Source organism: Zootoca vivipara, chromosome Z1 (genome assembly GCF_965207765.1).
Source record: "Zootoca vivipara chromosome Z1, rZooViv2.hap1.1, whole genome shotgun sequence".
Lineage (NCBI taxonomy): Eukaryota > Metazoa > Chordata > Lepidosauria > Squamata > Lacertidae > Zootoca > Zootoca vivipara.
The window spans coordinates 10,116,474-10,139,753 of NC_142583.1; the positions used below are offsets into that span (position 1 = coordinate 10,116,474).

Sequence of the window (23,280 nt, forward strand, 5' to 3'; positions counted from 1 at the left end):
TAAATACAAAAACAATAATAGGAACCTAAGATGCCCACTCGTAATATATATAAAAGGGCAGATCTAACTCAACCTACCTCACTAAAAAGATGAGCAAAAAAGAGGCCACAGATATACCAAATATCCTCTAAATTAAGGCTCTAAAACCCAAGTGAATAATTTTTTTTCTCTCCTGGGTCCTAAAAATAGATAACGGTGAGTCAGGCATGCCTCCATGGGAAAGCAATTCACAAGCAGGAAGTTACCCCTGAGAACACCATTCTCATGTTGCCAACTTCCACACTTTCTTTGGAGAAGTAGAAGGGCATCAGATGAGAATCACAAGTTCAGGGTTGGTTCTCAAGGACTGTGGTGGTCCTTGTGGTATAAAGTCCTTGAGTCTTTATAGGTAAAAATCAACACTTTGAATTGAGTGCCAATAGATTCCTGTCGTATTGTCCCATTCAGCAACCTGGCCACTGAATTGTGCACCAGCTGCTGTTTCCAAACTGTCTTCAAAGGCAACTCCATGTTTAACACATTGCAATAATCTAACTAGAGGTTACAGAGCATAAACAACAGAAGCTAGGCTCTCTCTGTCCAGATATAGCTGGGCCACCAGCAACATCATGGGAGGAGTGCTTCCAGGAATAAGGTGAAACTGGGAACCTCCCTTGTTATTGTTGCTAATGGATGGTGCATGTTGTTTATACAATCTTGTTATATTTATAGTATCCAAATGTGGTTGTTTGTATATTATTATATTTGCTATTGTTTGGGGATGTTATTATGAAATTGTTATTACGTTATTGTTTTGTTGTTATTACGAAATTGTTTTTGTAGTGTTCATTTGAAATTCATTCCTGTTTTCTTTGTTGCAAGAATTTTTTTTCTGTGCAGAAAAGCACCATACAAATAGAATGAATGACTGACTGACTGAATGAATGAATGAATGATGAAAGGCACTTTGCACCACTGCAATAGTAGTGAATCCTAAGTACTCCTAAACTATGCACCTGCACCTTCAGAGGGAGTATAAGCTCCCATTGAAAGCAGGCCCTGCCCTGCCCTGCCCATGTGGTCTAGGAAACAACCCACTTATCAGTGCCTCAGTCTGATCTGGAATAAGCTTCAGTTTGTTGGCTCACTGCTGAGGCCAGATGTTGGTTTACCACATCCATTGCCACACATATTGCTCATAATACACACCCAAACTCCTGATGACTCCACTCAGTAGTGTCATGTAGATGTTAAGCAGCATGGGGGATAAAATGGAATCTTGTGGCACCCCACACTGAATGCTCCACATGGCTAAATAAGACTGCCCAAGCACTACCCTCTGAAAACAGTCATCCAAGTCGGAGAGGAAACAAAACGAGGCCTAAACCCTGATTGAAATGGATCTAAAAAATCAGTTTTCCAAGAAAGCTGGGATCTGCCCACAATCAAGTGCTCAAGAACTCAAGAAGGGTCATTAGCAATCTGCTGATAGTTATTTAGGTTTTCTTGATTCTGCAAGGGTTTCTTATGGTCTTACCACTGCCTCCTTTAGGCAGACAGGCACCTCATCTCCCTGCAAGGACACATTCATCACCTCCCTGGCCCAGCCAGCCATCCCTTCCTTACTAGTTTTATTCAGCCGTAAAGGGAAGGGAAAAGATCAAGAACACGTGGTGTCCCAGATCAAACCAACTACCTTGTTCACATCAAACACAACAGGACTAGACAGTGATCTGGACCCTTCTTGCAATTCATCTGCTATAACAATGGGGCTGAGGTCCCAGCAGAAACAAGCAATTTTATCCTCAAACAACTCACAGAGATAAGCAACTGCATCACAATGAGCCTCCACCTTGTACCATCCTTCTTTATGCACGAGGGGCGGAAGTTTAAATCATCCTATTGCAGTTTGGTACAAACTGGTTTCTTGCTACACTGAATATGAGAAACTGTGCTTTGTTCAAACAACAAATCAGAATCAAACCATAGTGTTTCACTATGTGTGAACCAGGCTCTAATCTTCCATATATTGTTGGGAATATATATATATGGCAGCAAAGAATTTTAAACAGGAGGGTATTTTCAACTAAGCTCAGCAGCCACATTCTACCCTGCAGGTTGAGACACAAGGGGCTCTTTACATTTCTCCTTCTCAGCATCAAAAAAAATAATTTGAGCATGGTCTCCTCTTTACAGGTACTTTGTCCCATATGCCTTATATTTGCTTCCCTGGCATAGAAGCCTGCAGCTGAGAACTCTGCCAAAGCCTCTGCTCTGATCACATGGATGTGAAGGTGATGAGACAGTGGCTGATATATGTAATTAAAAGATAGTGCTTCAGGGAACATTGCCCTTAGATGGGAAGCCTCTGCAGAAAGATTGGAAGCAATGTTCACCTCTTTCCCTACTTGAGCATTAAACTGTTGAACTTTATGTTGCCTATGCACTAGTGAAGCCTTTCCCCCAGCTATTCCAGGTTACAATTCCCATCAGCCCTGGTCAGTCCAGCCATGAAGGCAGCTGTTCTGCTTTAAAATCCTGCTTTTCCTTAGTCTTGCACTTTCTGGATTGCACTATTAAATCCTGGTTTTCAACGCTTTGCACATGGATAAAGCTACGATTATTAAATGCATTTGAGTTCATATATATTAGTTAACACAGACAAGCGGCATTTGTTTAATACCAAGTTCCAGAATTAGAGTAATGTTCCATATAAACTGCTAAATTCAGGAATGAATTTATAAAGTGGTGATTAGCAGGCAATGTTTTAAAATAAAAAAGTAATATATATGTATATATCTGAACCCTCCCATCTGTCTATTTAAGCAGCAAAATGTGAATGTATTCCTTATATAATGGACCTTTTAAAATGGTGTCTGCACTTACCGAAAATACTAATTTTCTAGTAAAAGAAAATACTAAATCACAACAGAAAGTGATCTGCCTCTCCTTCTTGTGATAATTTATTATGAAACACTAATTAAAACTATGAAAGCCAGCAATGATTAACTCAAAACAGCAGCATAAAGGGTATGTCAAGCTTCTAAATATTTGGCTTTAAAATCACAATATATAGAAAGTTATTTTGCAAATTGCAGTAGGGGATTAATGGAGCAGGTGGGGGAGTTTATACTTTACAGTTCTTAGATTAGCTTTAGATGGAGCCAGGATCCAATGCTCCTTACATTCAAGAGAGAAGGAAAACAACAAACCGGGGAGGGAGCCCACTTACCCTTTCTCAGGTATCATCAGAAATGTTTGTGACACTCAGAACAAACTGCATTTTAATATTTTCCTCATTTAATATTTGAAACAGAATCATATATACAAAAGTATTAGCTCTGCTGTTTGAATTCTCCAACTATAAAATGATATTCTGCAAAAGGAAATAGGAGCTTGAAGAGGGAGAATTCTACACAGTACTAGGGTAGAAAAACTGCCAATTAAGAACTTGGTTACAAATTGGATATGAGTTGTTAAAGAGAGTCAACAGAAAAAACTCTAGAAAAAAATGTAATGATTTTTTGAATGAAGTTTTAAGACTTCCTGAAACGTATGCACATACAAACCAAAATGTGAAGGGTCTACCTTAAAGAATCAAAGCTCAAGTACAGCAAACATTTTCCTTTTAACCTGGGCTTTTGGCCCTTAATTTGAAGAGTTTCAAGTATTTGTGACCTCTGTTAGTGGGGAAGGGTTGTCTTTATCTGTATAGTTGTGTTTTTAAGTTTATATTGGTTGTTTTTTTCCACACTAGTTGTATTGTTTTTGTAGGTTGCTTTGGGTCACTTTTGAGAGAAAAGTGGAATAATAATTATATAATATATTAAACCTCTTTTGTAATATAAGGAACTGCTATTTTTATTCTGGGATTTATGAGTTTTGAATACGGAGCAACTGCTACAAACACATACACAGCACAGCGCAAAAAGTTGCATAGATGTTATTAATTCTTTTTGGATACTTCCAATTTAAATAGCAATAGATCACAATCTGGAAAACTGCAGGCAAAACTGTCTTTGGTTGCGGTTATGCAAACTGAATGAGAGACTAGATTATTTCAAAAGCTATAACCTTTTTACTTTCAAATGCAACTTGTACAATACCTTGTTGTCCCCTTGGACTTCTCCCAGCCTCTGCTCAAGTTCTTTGATTTCATCTCCCAGATGCTTATTTCGATTCCGAGAATCACTCAGGAGTTGGGCAAGATTAGCCTAGGAAAATTGCAAAGTTTCATCAAACAAGGGTGAGTCAAAAGCTGGATTATGAAGATGTGGCTGAGAAAAATCATTAAGCTTTATGCAGTGCGACATTTGTATATAGTTTGACTGGTGGCGAGGGTAACCAAACACTTCATTAGGCCAAATAGCACCATTCCTATAACTAAAATTACTGCAAAAAAATAAAATAAATCAATCATGTGTGCACATAAACCTTGTACATAAACAAAGACAGATGGCAGCACAAATATCGTTTGATACCACAGGGAAAAAATCCTGCCACACTTTGTTTACTACAAGGGATTGAGACCAGTGGTTAAATATCACAAGGCCATAATTAAGATGAGGAAGTTTATGAAAAGAAATATTATTTACATCGTCACTCACTTACAAGTGCACCTTATCAACTGGTGCAATCCAATGGGAATTTATCCTGGGCAAAGCTCCATGAAGTAAATGGGAGCTGCACAAGAACATTAAACATGTTCTTGCACAGCTCTCGCTCACTGGGTTGGAGCCAAACGTGCCTTGTTACATGCAAAAGGCATCTTGTGCCTCCTAGAGCATTGTGCAAGAAAATAACAACTTGTGCAAACTCTTATATAAGTGGATATATGAGGACTACTATACAGCTTTTTGCTTCTCATGCAAATCTCAGCCACTTTCTCATTTTCAGAGTGAACCATCTGCACTGGTGATTTGCTAACCATGGTTAACCCCATATAGCAGTTTGCAAAACTGCTTCTAACCTCTATTGCTTTGGAGCTGGCAATGGTTACCAAAAATGGAACGTATATGCTAACCAGTGTTCATTCAAGAAATGAAAGGATGGAGTTGTATTTACTGCCATTTTCCTTTCAGTTGCAGTTATTTAGTCAACCTATTATATGGAGTTGTATTTACTGCCATTTCCCTTTCAGTTGTAGTTATTTAGTCACCCTATTATCATTTATAAACAATTGCTGGCAGTAAGTATGAAGAGCTGTTATTAACTTTGCAAGAAAGTCACAAAGCTGTTATTTAGAAAAGTTATCACATACACCTACTGTACTTACAAATACAAATACAGTGAGAGCTGGACCATAAAGAAGGCTGATCGCCGAAGAATTGATGCTTTTGAATTATGGTGCTGGAGGAGACTCTTGAGAGTCCCATGGACTGCAAGAAGATCAAACCTATCCATTCTGCAGGAAATCAGCCCTGAGTGCTCACTGGAAGGACAGATCGTGAAGTTGAGGCTCCAATACTTTGGCCACCTCATGAGAAGAGAAGAATCCTTGGAAAAGACCCTGATGTTGGGAAAGATGGAGGGCACTAGGAGAAGGGGACGACAGAGGACGAGATGGTTGGACAGTGTTCTCAAAGCTACGAACATGAGTTTGACCAAACTGCGGGAGGCAGTGCAAGACAGGAGTGCCTGGCGTGCTATGGTCCATGGGGTCACGAAGAGTCGGACACGACTAAACGACTAAACAACAACAACTTACAAATAATAGATGGTGGAATACCTATTTGTCTGTTGCTTTCCCTTAGAATGCCTATTATAACTTCCTGGAAACTGCTTTGATAAAGGAGCTACCTAATGTGACACAATTCCTGCTATGGTTCCAAACTGGTTTGTGCAGCCTTTATCTGCTATATGACTTTGGGGGAAAGCACCCACAGGAGTCAATGGGAACTTCAACCATGGCTTCAAGTTGGCTTGCTTCAAACAAACCATCGTTACTAACCAGTCAGTTAATTCAGATGAAACAAGCTGTACTAAAAAAAAAAAAACCCTGAAAATAAAAATTTCAAACCCATCGCTTGCCAAGCCTTGTTCCACTTTGTGCACATCACATTAAACTATGAGATTTGCGCAGCACTGAAACAGCTCTCCACTGACACATCTGCAAAACCTTCATTTCCTTTACTTTTTATTTATTCTTATTTAAATAACTTTTTATTGGGCTTTATAAGCAGGGATCATAGGAGTAATAAATGATAACCAGAGACAGTTGTGGGCAGGATTCCTGCATTGCAGGGGGTTGGGCTAGATGACCCTTGGGGTCCCTTCCCACTCTACAATTCTATGGGATTCCAAGAGATTCGCATATCCTTTGCACATCTCAAAAATAGCACAAGAAATTTGCAGTAGTATCTACAACTTATGGTTCATTATTAGCATTCAATGTACAAGTTCTTGGTTCATGGAGTTGTTTAAATAAAAACAGTAGCAGCGAGGAAACAGGATAGAAGAAAGTTAACAGGTAACATTTAATATCACATAGATAAAATATCTAATCAAGAGCCCTTGTGGTTGTGTTTAGATTAAGTATAAGGGTAGTGGGTGCTTTAGGAAGAATGTTACTTAGGTATGAGTAATACAGTAGTCATTTTTCCTCTTACCAATGAAACAGTATAAAGTGTTAGTACAGTCGTACCTTGGAGATCAAACACCATGGCTCCTGAACAAATCGGCTCCCAAATGATTGAAACCTGGAAGTGAGTGTTCTGGTTTTCAAACGATTTTCGGAACCTGGTGCCAATCAGAAGCTGCGCTTTGGTTTCCGAACGTTTTGGAAGTCGAACGGACTTCCGGAATGGATTCCGTCCGACTTCCAAGGTACGACTGTATACTGATGAACATGGGAGGGGTTCCTACACAAACAAAAATGTCACCAGGACAAAAGCTGCCAAAAGCAAGAGGACCTATGGAGCCATCTGCAGCAGCTGCTCTTTGAAAGCCTCTTTACATAAGCAGAACCAGCCTCAATATCTGCCCCCCCCCCAAAAGCAGGGCTACCATCACATACAGCTTCAAATGTAAGGGTTTTCGGTCAGCACAATGAACAGAAGACTTTGGCGAGGGGGTAAACCAAAATAAACCAAAGTACATTTGCCATATGGCAATTTGATTCATTCTCTCGTTACCCAACCCAAGTGGAAAAAAGCCAGTAACCTAAGTAACATTCTCCCTAAAGCACCCACTACCCTAAAATTTGATTTCCATAACACAGCTTTTGAAATCCTGGTACAAGTTATTTTGCTTCAGACTACTGAAGGTGGATAGTAACAAACTTAATGCACCCTTCAGTCCTCTGCAGATAAATCGCAGTTAGCACACATAAGTTGTTATCCCATCGCACAGACGTGTCCTGTAAACTAGGTTTTCGGATGAAGGGGGGAACAAGAGGGGCAAATGTAAGCGACAACAGTACGAAAGTCATTTAGACAGAAATGTTCAAACCATGCTCAAGTCTCTTAGAAGCTTAAATTATTTTCCAGTGTTTAAGCTCACATCTCAAGTTAGACAACTGGAATAAAGGAGAACAGGTAGAAAAATCTGATGAAACATCAAGTACACTTCAGAAGTGTGATTGATAGCAATTTTTATTGCAATTTCTACTTCAATGGTTTTGTATGATTGTGGCACCCAACTTAATACAGTAAAACCTGCTTTGCTTAGTAAGAGACCCTCGAGCTCAACACCAACCACAAAAATTGATGATATCTGCTAGCGTTACATTTTTGTTGTAGAAACAAACTTTCATGCATTAATTTTCAAGTGATGAAGGATACCTGTCACAGTCTTTCCACACAAATAAAATGCTTTTGGAGCTCTAGCAAGGATATTTCCAACAAAATGCACAATCAAGCCGATGTGTATTGGAGGGAAAGTAAGCTCACCATTGGATTTTATAATAAATATGATTCACCAATAAATACTAACACTTTGTTTAACGAAGTGCCCAAACAACATACTGTTTTCCTAAAACTAAGAAGAACCAGGCAAAGTTTTGTAAAACAAGTTTCCAGCTTCGAACACTTTCTAAGAATGTTTTAAGACTAGAATTAAAAAAGGAATGAAAGTGAGGATGGACCCAAGTTATTGTTCTGCATTCCCGACTTCCTGGAACAATGACGTGCTCCAGGGCCTCCTTTGGTGGATCACCTAGGGCAGGGGTCAGCAACCTTTGTCAGCTGTGGGCCAGTCTACCATCCCTCAGTGGTGGTCCAGACTATTTGGGGGGGGGGGGATGAACGAATTCCTATGCCCCAAAAATTACCCAGAGATGCCTTTTAAATAAAAGGTCACATTCTACTCATGTAAAAACACCAGGCAGCCCCCACAAAAACCCAGAGATACATTTTAAATAAAAGGACACATTCTACTCATGTAAAAACACACTGACTCCCGGACCGCCCACCGGCCAGATTGAGAAGGTGATTGGGCCGCATCTGGCCCCCGGGCCTTAGGTTGCCTACCCCTGACCTAGGGTGTTTGTGAGGACACCATAACTACCAGAGCAGTGAAGAGAGCACCCATCAAGTCAGATTGATCAAGCTGAATCAATCCTGGCCACTGACTGGATAGCGGGTGTCACAGGAATCTGTTTGAACTTTTATTGTTGATATGCAGGTTTACTTTGCTTTATATGGATTTTTACCAAACTGCCTTGAGGGTCCAATAGAATACAGGTTTGAAATATAAAGTGAGTAAATTAATTAGTGGAATCAAAATAACATAGTTTACCAATATTTTTTTTTAAAAAAAAAGACGAACAACATAGAGCAATAAGTTATATGTGCATGCAGGCAGAAATGAAACCTACCTGCTTTCTTTTTTCAGGAGGAAGAGATGGGTCACCGTCCTACAAGAAGGGAGTTTACATGTCACTGGAAAAATAACAGGACTTTATAAAGTAATGTAGTTTGTTTGAAAAAGTAATGTCAGGAAGCACTGCAGTACTGCAATCAAAGCACTAAGAGGTTTAGATGAGGGGTCAGCAAACTTTTTCAGCACGGGGTCAGTCTACTGTCCCTCAGACCTTGTGGGGGGCCGGACTATATTTTGAAAAAAATATATGAACGAATTCCTATGCCCCACAAATAACCCAGAGATGCATTTTAAATAAAAGGCCATATTCTACTCATGTAAAAACACACTGACTCCCGGACCGCCTGCGAGCCGGATTTAGAAGGCGATTGGGCCGGCTCCGGCTCCCGGGCCTTAAGTTTGCCCACCCATAGTTTAGACTGTAACGTAGAAGCTGTTCCTATTAGTGCTTTAAATAATAGTGAATACATAATTAAGAATTAAATTAAAATAAACAAAAATAAACAAAAACAGCACCATAAACACAGAACTAAAAGGATTACAAGGAAATGATTCATAATGCACAATGCATTACAAGAAGCAAAAGATGTAATATAAGCAGATATTAACAGACAGTTATCAACCCAGCTACATACAATCAGTTCCCGGTATTTCTTTTTCAGTGATTGATGCTTCTCCCGTAGCTGATTAGCCATAAGCTTGTACTGGTCTCTCTCTTGTTGACAGGTGTCCAGCTCTTTGGAAAGAATTAGCAGTGCTTCCTTCTTACTTTCCAGCTTCCTTTTACACACCAAATACTGCAAGAAAATCAAGGCAAAAAGTTTGTACATGCTGCTTGAAAACCAAACCAAACCAAACCAAACCAGACAGGTGTTGTGCAAAAGTGCTACTTTAAAGGTGGGGGCATACACGTTTAAGCTGCTTTAAAGGAACTATGGGCTGTGTCAGTTTCTGGGTTAACATTACAACCTTTAGGATGTAATCCAGTGCCCACATTCTTGAAAACAGATTTATTTCTAAGTAAACATACTGAGGATTGTAGTTAGGCTGTGATCCTATGTGTACCTACTTCAGAGGAAGCCCCACTCAACATAATGGGAATTCCTTCTTCATAAACACACACATAATTGAAGTATCAAACCACAGAGTGTTTAATTCAGCTAGCAGAGATGCATTTTCTTTCACTACTCTAAAAGTAAAAAAAAGCTATCATATTCCCTCCATTTTGATGACAGCCTTTTATCCAACGAAGCCCAATATTTTTTCTACTAGCTACTCACAAACTCCATTACAGCCTTCCAAATGCAATATAATCTTACTCGCATGTGAGGTTTTTAGGCACATCCCTTTAAAAAAGACATTTATATGCACCTAAAATATGTAATGTGCTTTAGTGTTTCATATGTGTAAAAAGCTGCAGAATTTGTTCTGTTCACACTTGGTCTGCGATCAAAAGACCCCTTCTGCCCTTTTTTTGAAGACGGGGGGGGTGTAGAGAAGGGCTTTCTTGAACCTTACAGCCCTTATTTTTACTGGTCAAGGTGCATTAATATACCTGCAGGTCATGAAGAAATAATAATGCATTGAGTGCTACCCAAAAGTAGCAAACACATCCTTTCAAGAGCCCTTTAAAGGGAAGGAGAAATCATTCTAGGGTAATGAACTTTGAAGAGGACACCTCCACCTTGGATTAATTTTATTACTGACAGCAGCAAAGTTGAATTTCTGCCATAAACCTTCTGGGTTATGATGCCTTGGCACTATCCTCAATAAAGCAACATTATTGTTCTTATACATATAGTGACACTTTAAGAGTGGCCAATTCCCTGATTAAAAAGGCATCTGGAATCTGTACCTTTTTATGCACCATTGAAATGACATTGGAACCTGGAATAATGATGAACTCTGGATAGGAAGCTGCTATATGCTAAAGCGGTTAAGAGCTACAAGAGCGGTTAAGCTACATGGCCCCAGTTCAAGCTTAGACGGTAGCCTTAGGCAAGTAAGTCACTGTTTTCTCAGCCTCAGCCTCCATCTTTAACATGGAGAAATGGAATTCTACACATAACAGATCCAGGAATTCTGTTTTGGTTTCCTTAGCCCTACACACAATTAGTCATTAAGTTTGGATTGGCAAACTCCAGTTGGCACTTACAGTGGTACCTTGGTTTGCAACCGCTTTGGATTACGACCATTTTGGATTACAACCACATCAAACCCGGAAATGTGTGTCCCTTTTTTGGATTACAACCCTTTGGGGGGCGGGTTTAAAACCAATTGGGGGGGGAGGCCCCATTGGCAAAAGCGTGGTTTGGGTTACAACCTGTTTTGGTTTACAACCGGACCTCCGGAACGGATTATGGTTGTAATCCAAGGTACCACTGTATTCTCCAAAACCAAATCAGAAACCCATTTCAAACAGTTTTTTTTATTTTGATTTGGAGGGCAAACACTAACTATGGTTAGGGCTAAATAGGAAACGGAAACACAAGCCTCATTTCACACTTGAAGTAACCAAACACAACAATGAAACTTGCAGATAGGCAGTTAATAAATATGGTTGTGGAGACCTTGTTACTACTTCCAAGAGTAATGGATCGCTGTGTATGTGGCGATTGCTCCAACTTCTCTCCTAGCACAAGTGGGATCAAATAAACCCCAATCCCTGGCTTAGCGCTGAATCCAAACCAGGGATCCTGGTTTCTTTCAGTCAAACAAACCACAACTGGTATGCCAAGAACAATCCTTGGCTTCACTGTTCCCCTAGATTGAGTGGGAGAAACAACCACAAACCCTGGCTCAGATTTACATCTAAACTGAGGACTGTGGTTTGTTCAGCTCCAAGCAAATCACAACCAAGCATGAATCCCAGTTAAGTTCGAAACATTAAGACAGGTTTTATGCTTTGTTTCTCCCACTTGCACTAGGAGAGGAGTGTGGAAAAACTGCTTTGAGGGTTCTCTACAATCAAGCGGTATAAAAGTTGTATGAAACAAATAAAGTGGGAGCCAACTGCGGCTTGCCATGATGTGCAAATGGTGCTACTGTGGTATACTGCTTCTGAAATACAGTGTTTTTTACTTTTAGATGCAAATAACCATTTGCAGCCAGATGGGCGGGGTGTAAATAAATTATTATTAATTATTATTATTATATTTCTTTTTTTAAAAAAAGAGCCACCATTTACTGTAGATGGTTATAGCTTCTGCTATTTGTTTTCAGGTTGTTGTTTTTTAAAGTGAATCTTCTGAACACATTTTCATGTATGTTTTGCCAAAATGAACCATTTAATGCTTTCGAGAAAATAGTCGTTTGATTCAAATTTCATCTGCTTTTCTCTTGTTCTAAATACCTTCAAAATAATATTTTTCATGACTGTCTATTGACTTTTATCTACCACTAATTTACCATTGTAAGTGGACTATAATCGCTACAAGATCATATTAAGTAAAGACTGATATAATACATTACTGCTTGAACTGCCTTACTACCTGCTAACTGCTTTAAACCAAACAGAATGAGAAAGACAACATTACAGAGGTGAAACAGCTCTCCTCTCCATCAAATGATCCGTATTTGTCCGTAGCTATTTTTAGTGCCAAATCTGCTTTGATCTCATTAACTCCTGAACATAAATGACCTCATAATCTGATAATGCCAGGACATTTGTCAAGTTATTGGAGAGGGAAAATCTAAGAAGTGAAAGACACACCATTATAAACCTCGGAAATTCAGATTACAGTGTCACTTATCAGCTTTGGCCCATCTTCATTTAGAGCAGTGGTCTTCAACCACTCTAGACCCAAGGTGCACCATATCTTCCTTGCCAGGCACACAGGACTCACTTTTACATTTTCACTTTTGATTTATACTTAATAGTACTAGCGTCTCACCACCTATTACACAGAGGTAGTGGCATTCAATTTTTCTAAATGCAAGTAAACCAATATTTCATGTACTGTTGGGCAAACTTATGAACCCTTTTAATACATATAGTTTCTCTTTTATTTCTGGGGTTCTTCTCTTCCTTGAAACCTGTGGTTGATATTGCGCAAGAGGGCAAGTCACCATCGCTATTTATGCTTGCGTTTTGTTACCAAAAAGGCCTATCAATTTTACCAGCTCCTGTCTCTGCCACCTGCTTCCGTCTTTTTCTCTCCCTACCTTCTGGTCCTGCATCACCTGTCTTGCCTTTGCTCTTCTCTCTTTTTACCTCCCACATTCTCTTTGCTACTCCTTGCACCTCACAGTTCCTCCTCTGTTATCACTTTTTCCCATCTCACCATCTTTCACAATCCTTTCTCTCTCTCTGCTCATGCCATCTTCTCAATTCTCTTTACCTTCTAAAACTTTTCTATACTTTCTTCCTACTACTTCATTTCACCTGCTCATTATTGCCTGCCTCCTTCACACTTTCCTTTGCTCACTTTCTTCCACCTTACCTTCTCTGCCACCTTCGATTCACTTCTCTGTGACTCTTGTTCACTTCTAACATCAGCAGGCCTGAAATCAAAGTTAGCAGCACTTATCACCCTCCGAACCTAGTATACTGTAGGTGGCAGTTGTTCTTTTTTGCCCCTTGGCAGTATAATGCTTTGAAGAAATTCCCAATTCTTCCACATTCGAGCACCATACGGTTTTAGTTCCAAATCAAGTTTTTTTTCTTTGTTTGCAAAATCTTGCCATTTTAACATTCAACTAAATAAAATTTTCATTCCAAATCAACACTGAAATATTAAAGTGGCATATTTATTTAAGAGTAAGTCCCATTAAAATAAAGGATTTGCATATTAATTTAATTAAGATTAACTAATGATATCCTCTCCCTTTCATACAGATTCCTCCTTTTTTCTGTCACCTGTGGACTCTTTTCTCTCTCACACACACACACACAGTCACCTGTCTCTGCCTTCTCCTTGTATCAGCTTGTCTGAAATCAAATGTACAGAAAAGCTGAAGTTTCAGGACCCTCAGAACCTAACAAAGGCAGCAGTTTTTTGCTGTTTTGTTTTACTTATTTTCTTTTTTTAATTATGTATTTTATTCTGTGAACCACCCTGATATTTTCTGATGCGGGGCAGTCGATAGATAGATAGATAGATGATTGATAGATACTGTAGATAGATAGATAGATAGATAGATAGATAGATAGATAGATAGAAGGATGTGGAATACAGTGCCACTCCTGGCTACAAATGTTGTATCTATTTCCTGCTTTGTACTGTGAGTTTGTTACTATTTTATTCTCATATGCAAAATGTCTGGGTAATAATAATCCTAAACAGCCAAAAAAAATGCAGCGCTTTCAAAGTTTTAATATCAGAATAGCTAAGGACTGATTCACACATGGACGTACACCACATGTTCATTTAACACTTGGTGACTTGCGGTTGAATGTGCAAGCTAAGAAGTGCTGAATGTTTGTTGGCATGAGGTAATAGGTAGATAAATGGGGAATTTTTTTTTTTTGAAGATCAAGGTGTGGGTATGTGGGTGTAAACCAGCTTGTGTGCATTGATGTCCTCCAGCACCAATTCATTCCCTTTAGGGCAGCCCTTTAAACCGCAAGGGAGCATTACAGATATGGTACTGTATTTGTGTTATCACAGAACAAGAGCTGAGCGTTAGCCATCTGTAAAGCAACCCTTTCCTCACTTGTACCCAATATAAGGTTTGCATCACACTTCAAAAAACAAAACAAAAACCCCACGCTCCTTTTAAAATGTAACATTTGAATGTGAGATGCAAATGTTTTCATACACGTCTCGCGTGTGAATATTCGTCAGACAGACAGTGGCCATTTAGTGGCAAACCCAGGATTTTATGCAACATAGTGTGTGAAATAGTCCTCAGAAGATGCCTGTGATAAACATCTACTGCCTAAGCAGAGGGGGACTGTAGCGTTTACTATATTGAATCATTTGAACCATTGCTTCTAACCCTGCAGACAGGTGAGTGCATATGAAACCTTGTGTGGTGCTTTCTTAAGAAGCAGCTGCAGATCTAAGCTTTAAACAAGAACCATTTCCTCAAAGAGCCCATAAAATCCAATCATCCAGTGCAAAACAAGTTTCAGAGCTGGTTTCCAGGAAGGTTTGCTTTATCACAGTGACATCAAGTGCCAGGTCTTTGGACCAGCAGTACAAATAGACAGGAACACAGGTAATGGGAAGAAACTGGCAGCATGATCTTATGCACATTTATTCAGGAATAAATCCCAATTAGCACAACTGAGTTCATTCCCATGTAACCCTGTGCACACTTACTTGGGTGTTATGTCCCATTAAACACAGCAAGACTTACTTCTGAATAAACATTGGTAAGTCTTTAAGTCTTTATTTTATGGATGATAACCCTTAAAGTTTCCAACAGGCAAAGAAACCCAATAAAAATGTGCAGTTCCAGTTTTCCATCTCATTTCCTATCCTCAGTTTTGTTTTGTTTTTTTGTTTTTTGTTTGCTATGTTTTCAAATAATTACACTTGACTAATTTTCTGCTTAATAATATGAAACTGTTTTCTCTTTTTCTTAAAAACTAATGGTAGGTTACCAAACAGGATCATATAGTAGCTTTAGATGTATATAATAATGTACATAATTTAGCACCGCAAGTGAGGATGAGCACAATATTGTGGATTTGCGAGGGTTGGGGAAAGACCCTTTCTTCTCTCTTTCCATCACCTGCTGCCAATAACTTATCTCTATTTATTTTCCAGCCCTCACAACCAAAAGTACATCTTGAACAGGTTATTAGTTCTACATTTTGCATAGGTTCAAGATTAGGGGCCTTTAAAGTAAAAGAGCATCTTACACAAATCATGGCCAAGATTGCAAGGCCTATTTGAAAAGACACACCCAAATTCATTGTGTATTGTTGCTTTTCTTACAAATATGTAAGAATGTTTAAATATTTAGCTTCCAACCAGCAGTTACCCTATCCTCATGGTCAACACCTGAAGGCTTTCCTACTTCATCCTCTGGTATGTAGAGACCAAAGCACATTGAACTGTCACACCAGAGTGAGAAGGTAAAAGGTACAGGACCCCTGGACGGTTGAGTCCAGTCAAAGGATGCGGCACTCATTTTGCTTTTCAGGTCGAGGGAGCCAGCCTTTGTCCACAGACAGCATTCCCAGTCACGTAGGCAGCGTGACTAAACCACTACTGGTGCACAGAGGACCATGACGAGTGCCAAAGCACACGAAAATGACATTTACCTTCCTGCCGCAGCTGTATCTTTTTATCTACTTGCACTGGTATGCTTTCGAACTGCTAGGTTGGCAGAACCTGGAATAGAGCAACGGGAGCTCACCCTGTCACACGGATTCAAACTGCCGACCTTCTGATTGGCACACCGAAGAGGCTCAGTGGTTTAGACCATAGCACATCCCTGGTTGGCACAAAGCTTCACAAAACATGGAAGGGGAGGGAGTCTCTTGTAGGTGGTCTTCATCTTGGTCTCATAAGGTCACCATCCTTCTCACCACAAAACATTTAATACCACTACCATTTTTTGCCATATCATTAGTTGTTGTTGTTGTTTTATTCCTGCATTGCAGGGGGCTGGGCTAAAAGACCCTTGGGATTCCTTCCAATTCTATGATTCTAAGAATTAGAATGCTGGTACTCCATATGTGACCATAATCATTCATAATTGCCAATAACTGCCTGTGCCAACATTTCCCGTCATTTCTTAGATTTTCTCAGAGCAGAAGCAACATGGCATGAGGGGTGCTAGTGGAAGGGCAGGGAGTAAGACTGGGGTTGAAAGAAAGCACAGCTGCCTGGCATTTCTTTAGGACCCCAAACCTGGCCCAAATTACAGTAATATGAATATCATGGAAGTTAAAAGAACCATGGAACGGCAATACAGTACCCACTTTATAGAAGCATTGCTGACCCAACAGCTGCTTAGAGAGCTTACTTACACTCTGATTGACACCCTTTCTTATAATCTTATATTGTGTTACTCAGCTGTGGGTTTAAGATGCTGGTACAATAATATAGGAATCAAAGTGTTCTATGACTACAGAAGGAAGATGTTATTGAGAACATCAGCAGAAAATTGAAACCTACGGAAGCAGCCATTTTGAGATACTGTGGCAAACATTAGACCAGGCATCCCCAAACTTCGGCCCTCCAGATGTTTTGGACTACAATTCCCATCTTCCCCGACCACTGGTCCTGTTAGCTAGGGATCATGGGAGTTGTAGGCCAAAACATCTGGAGAGCCGCAGTTTAGGGATGCCTGCATTAGACAGTGTTTACCAAAGTTGACTAGTTCCAACAACACTTCAATCACCTCTGATATTTTTATGAAGTTTACAGTGGGATTGCAAATTTCTTTTTTTCTCCTCTTGTACATTGAAAAGCCACAGGGTAGTCAAAATTTAGCAGGTGAATGTGTCATTTCTCCTTCCCTCTAACAAGGAAATGATAGGCTCATATTCAACCAGCAAAGATTCTGTTAAAAACACACAGAATCCTAGCCAGAAGAAAAATAGTAAGTTGACAACTGAATGAATTAATAGGCACAAGTTAAAATTGGAAAATAGAAAAGAGTGGGGCGGGGAGCAGCAACAGAACCACAGAGGGTGGAGGAGAATTTAACTCATTAGTCTCACCTATTGTGGTTTCTATGAAAATTATTCCCCTGAAGCTGCAACTTACATCAGGAGGGAAGCCTTCACAGGGCAAATATGCTATGCAGCTATAGCATAAGCTGCCTACTTAGCAGTACATTTAAAAAAACAAAAACAGCAACAGCACATTAGTAGTTGCAATCATGCCATGGACATTAAATCTAGTTTGGCCCAGAGTGGCCAGGTCTTTTGAGGGCAAGAATCAAGGCGGCGAAGACTGATGGGGGATGGACAGATCCCATTAGCATGCAGTAATAATAATAATAATAATTTATTTATTTATACCCTGCCGAGTAGGGGACATTGCCTGACAACTTAACAGGCGGAGAATGACAGCAAAATCCCTTGGCATCCGTCTGGATCGTGGTGGATGTCCACCCCCAACCTACATATATTTACTTGGATATGTTGATGAATCTAAGAGCATATTCACAGACTTCATTTAGACTTTTAACCGAACACCTGCGTGTGCATGCACACGAAAGCTCATACCAAAATAAAAACTTAGTTGGTCTTTAAGGTGCTACTGAAGGAATTTTTTTTATTTTGATTCACCAAAAAAGTTTGTGTTGAGTGAATAGCGCTGCAGAAACCTCTGATCACACCCCAAGACCTGGCAACTCAGTTTTGGGAATACCTGACTCACAAGGTCTCTCTACTAAGTTAAAAAAAAAATTTAAAATGGGGAGATGGGAATAGCAAAAGTTTGCTGCTTTCAGCTTAACAGGAATAAGTGACATACAGGTAACATCCGTCATACCCCTCCAAGCAACAAGTGCGTGTGCGCACAGACACAGCCCACTTTGGAGGGCCAACGATCCCTGCGGTGACACGCAACCACCCAGCTTTTAGCATTGGCCACACCTGGAAAAAACCGAGGCAAGTTTTGAGCTTAGCGCAGCTGCTTTGGCGGGCCAGGGAGGCCGTTTGCCCCAGACGCCGCCGCCACCACCACCCCGGAAAAAAACCCACCACACTGCAACCCTTATGCACGCTTAACTGGGGAGGGGGTTTGAATTCACAAGTGACATGCTGCACAGTAAACACGCATTGGGGGAAGCGGGGCTGCAAACCTTAATTGCACTAAAGAGAGGAAAGGAAGCAAGCCTCTCCGGATCGCATATATGCACAGAAGGCTGCCGGAAACGCCAGGAAGGAGAGGGATGGGAGACCCTCGCAGGAAAGCCCCACTGCACCAGCAACGCGGGTTTTTGCAGGCCTTCTTCTGTTTGGGGGGGGGGGTAATGGCGGGAAAAGGGCAGCTCCGCCTTCCAGTCCGCGGAAGGCCTCGTTCCTTCTCCCTCTCACCTCGCTCACTAGTCCCTGCCAGTCGCTCTCGGTGCGGTTGTTGGAGTTCATGGCGGCGGCTGGGCGGCTCCAGCAGCTGCCGGCGAGCAGCCGGGTCTCCTCAGCGCCGCCGCCGCCGCCTCTGCTCCTCCTCCTCCGGCTGCTTTTGCGCGACGTGGGCTTCGGGGAACACAGGCCGGCGGCCGAGCCACGCGTAGAGGCGGGGCCCGCGCTGAGGCGGCCTCGCCCGTCGCCTGCACCTGCTGTTTTTCCAGGGCTCCGACGCCTCTCTTTTGCGCTTTAGAAAAAAAGGAAGGAAGAAAAGGAACCTCTGAGCCGCGTGTGGGAAACTAAGGCGTGCTTGCCTGTTGGGCAGGTCGGCCTGAGGCATTTTGGTGGTGCCTGAGGTGAACCCCGAGGCCTTTTTGGCGCCTGAGGCGAACCACAAAATGCCGCCTCCTCTCTCTGAGGGAAGAAAGGCTGAGTGAAGATGGACGTCAGGAGGAACAAGGGCGGTGGACCAGATGACCCTCGGGTTCCATTTTCAGCTTTAGGATTCTGTGATCTACATCAGGATCTGCCGCCCAAGGCGGTTGCCTCACCTTGCCTGGCAGGTGGGCCGGCCCTGCTGTTGGTCGTTAACACGTTTGAAATGCTCGCCCCTCACGTTCACTTCTTCTGTAGCCTGAGACAAAGCGACTGTAGATGTTAGCAACAAAATCAGGGGGAAATGCTGAACTATTATTATTATTATCATTATTTGTTATATTTGTTGTACCGTCCTTCATCTGAAGATCACAGGATGGTTCACAGCGTAAAAGCACAAAACCCAAAACTGTAGCAAACAGACAGAAGGACAACACACCCTGCCCAGGCACATTTAAAAGGCCTTGGGTTGCTTAATAAGCCAAAGGACTGGAATAATAGGAATGCCCAGTGCTTAAAGATATGTATTGAAGGTGCCAGAGAGCATTCCACAAATGGGGAGCCATTGCAGGAAAGGATTGTTCTCCTGCTGCCACCATCTAAAGCTCTTGAGGCGCATGAAGAAGGGGCTCAGATGATCGCAGATGGAAGTTGTCTTCTTTGGCAATCACTCGTAGCCGAGTAAGATTGTCTTCCATAAATACGGTTTTAACAATGAGTCTGTAAGTGACTGTGGAGGCCAATTCTGCATCCGCACGTTCTTCCACAGGGGGACACATTGGTTTCAGGGCGGGAGTTGACCATGGTGTGGATTTGCCAAGCGTGCCTTCCTCTTGGCACATTTATCCCTTGTGTTCTGAGTTCGAGTGTCTTCAAAGCCCATGACACCAATTGGAGCGCTCGCAGGCCAGTGTTTTCCAGTTGTTGGTGTTTATACTAAATTTTCTTAGATTTGCTTTGAGATAATCTTTAAAACTCTTTTGTTGACCACCAGCATTACACTTTCCAATTTTAAGTTCGGAATAGAGTAGTTGCTTCGCAAGGCGATAATCAGGCATCCACACAACATGGCCAGTCCAACGAAGTTGATGTTGAAGAATCATTGCTTCAACACTGGTGATCTTTGCTTCTTCCAGTACACTGGTATTAGTTCGCCTGTCTTCCCAAGTGATGTGTAAAAATTTTGGGAGACACCGTTGATGGAATCTTTTGAGGAGTTGGAGATGGTGTTTATAAGTGGTCCATGTTTCATAAGCATACATACAGTAAGGTTGGTAGTACAATAGCTTTGTAAACAAGCATTTTGGTTTCCCGGCAAATGTCCCGGTCCTCAAACACTCTGCACTTCAATCAGGAAAAAGCCGCACTCACAGAGCCCAGGCGATGCTGGATTTCGGCATCAGTGTTTGCCCTTGGGGAAAGATAACTTTCCCCAAGGTAGGAGAAGTGATCAACATTTTCCAACGTTACACCACTGAGTTTTATTTGTGGCACTGCAGAAGGGTTATTTTGTACTTGTTGGTGCAGCACTTTGGTTTTTTGGTTGTTGAGCGTTAGGCCAAGCTTTTCATAAGCTTCTGCGAAGATATTTAGAATGGTTTGGAGGTCATCCTCTGAGCGTGCACACACTACGTTGTCATCAGCATACTGAAGCTCTATGACGGACGTTTTCAGCCTGCTCAGATGGAATCTTTCCAAGGAGTTGGAGAGTTGCACGCTGACCAATGCACAGTCTTTGCAGTAAGGCTCTGTTCCCATGGCATGAGTAGTCACGACGACCGGTAGATTCTTATCTGCTGCAGCCTTCATCTGCCTTCACAGCCATTGTAACATACCGCTTGTTATCACCCGCCTGTTCTGCTGTTGAGGACTTTTGGATCATTCTTTGTCTAGCTCCTTCCCTTTGACCTTACAACCTTGGGGGATCCTGCTGGGAACGTGCAAGCCCACTCACCATGACAAGGTGATGATCCAGCAAGTGAGAGATGGAAGTCTAAAGCACATTTGACAATAACTAGGGGCTGAATTAATAACTAGAGTTTTTTTATTGTAAAATGCTTTTTATTTTTTGCCTTTCTGCCCTACAATGAGTCCTAAGGCACTCAGAAAACATAACAAATCTCAACTTGTTGGCATCCGTCTGCCTTGAGACACAATGGAGTATGCTTCCTGGGGTGAAGTCAAGCCATTGCGTTAGCAGCCCTGAAGTAACTTCGAAGGGGCAGCATGTATGGATGTCCTGGGTTGCCCAGAGGACAAGACTCCTGTCTCGGCCTCGCTGATATGGTCCAAAGGAAAGCAGAGCGATACGTTTGGCACCAACTTGGCTGCAGAAGTTGTCGGAAGGAAACGCACAAGGTGCCATCCAACCATCTTGGGCTCTACTCCAGATTTGTGTTGGGTTTATTCCTGAGCTTTTCCTTCTCTAGAAGAAGGTTTACGATCAGAGTTTTCCTTCTCCTAGATGGGCTACCTTCCCAGTCTGGCTGGCTCCATCTACCCCTCACTTGCTGCTACAGCACGTGGAGTAACCACCTTTGTTTGATACTATGTTTTTACCTACCACAGGGTGGTTGATTTTTAAACAGTGAAAGAAAAAAGAAAACACTATCCGAGAATGGTTACATAGATATAACGTAAGATTTTGCATGGACAAGTACATCTGTACATTATTCTCAACTTTTCTAATTTTTGTTGTGGGATGCGTATTCTTTGTATCTCTGTATGTGTGCCAGTTTTAATACTCTTGATTTGAATATGTTTGGATTAATATTGTGGTATGTCTTAGCAAGTCTATTAACAAATTAGACATAATTATAATGCATAATGTCTCAACAAGGCATTACACCCCCAGCATCTATCTGTCTTAGACAGTGTATTCCTATAAAGATGTTGTGGGGTCCAATATATCCAAAACATTACTTTTTGCTGGATCAATTCTTAATTTTAAGTTGTAAGGAAATGATCATGTATAGATTCTGAAAAAATTTCCATTGCTTGGGTTGTATAGCACATTCTAATTCCCCATTCCATTCCTTTAGCCACCTGTGAAGACATCCAATGATGTCAAAGCACTCAGAGCAGATGGTTCCTAATTAGACATCAACAGGTGTTAGGACTGAAGATAATGCCATTCAGCATTCACTGGTAAATGATATTTAAAGTACAATATTGAAAATGGCCCAAATTGTTCGGCTGATCTAATGTACAGCTCCCACAGTCAACATACTATCACATAAATTTGAAACCTCATCAATTATTAAACTGTTGTAATGTAAACGTTATCTTTTCAACAGCCTGTACTTCCTTAAAGTTTCAGGAAGTAAGACATCACTAATCATCAAATAGGTTTCTGCTTTCCTATATATTCTAATGACCTCTTTTAACTTCTCAAATTCATTTATAATAATGTTTTTTAAGGTAGGTAGCCGTGTTGGTCTGACGTAGTCATAACAAAATAAAAAAATACACCTGAAGAAGTGTGCATGCACACGAAAGCTCATACCAAAATAAAAAGCTTAGTTGGTCTTTAAGGTGCTGCTGGAAGGATTTTTTAAATTTTGTTTCAAATGTTTTTTAAATTATTCTCTGGACTAGTAGAATGCAGTTTCAGTCTCAATGCTGAATCTGTCCCAGCTTCTTCTCCTTGGCAAAGCTTAAAAAGAAATGAATCAATTTTCCATGAGGGCAAGAAGCTGCTTCCCATTTGCTCTCTCAGGGACACCACACATTATCAAATGTGTTTCCCATCTTAATTATCTTAAAATATAGTCTAGAAGTTTGGAAATAAGTAGGTAGCATCACCAAACACCTCACTGGCTTCCAAACCTCCACTTTCCCTGACACACTGGCAAGGTTGTATTTTCCTTCAGTTATCTCTATTTATGATCACTTCCAATTATTTTTATTCTCTGAGGCTTTAGCTTCCTCAGTAGTGCTCTTCAGTAGAAGAAAGGTGGCTCATTTTAATCCTGTTATCTTACTGCACATAAATTTATTGAACTTATTTGTTTGAATATTAAATGTGGGTGTGGGTGTGGGTGTACACACACATACACAGACCTGAGAAATGAAGTAGGATTAATGAATCGGAGATCAGAGTGTGAAGTAAAAATGCATTAACATGC

The 23,280-nt window shown here is 41.0% G+C and overlaps 1 protein-coding gene across 3 annotated transcripts in view; it reads right to left on the minus strand.

Moving 5' to 3' along the window:
• CCDC149 (coiled-coil domain containing 149) overlaps positions 1-22,801 on the minus strand; it is a 58,283-nt gene extending 35,482 nt beyond the window's left edge. The window contains exons 1-5 of one of the 3 annotated variants that reach the window (XM_088658476.1): positions 18,749-18,876; positions 13,242-13,302; positions 9,435-9,596; positions 8,795-8,833; positions 4,086-4,193 (exon numbers count right to left, since the gene is read on the minus strand). In XM_088658476.1, the coding sequence (XP_088514602.1) occupies positions 4,086-4,193; positions 8,795-8,833; positions 9,435-9,494 (207 nt within the window). In that variant the 5' untranslated portion in view covers positions 9,495-9,596; positions 13,242-13,302; positions 18,749-18,876. Of the gene's footprint in view, positions 1-4,085; positions 4,194-8,794; positions 8,834-9,434; positions 9,597-13,241; positions 13,303-18,748 lie in introns of all 3 variants that reach the window. The other 2 variants (XM_060278963.2, XM_060278959.2) reach the window with 2 other exon arrangements.
• Between the last annotated feature and the right edge of the window lie 479 nt (positions 22,802-23,280).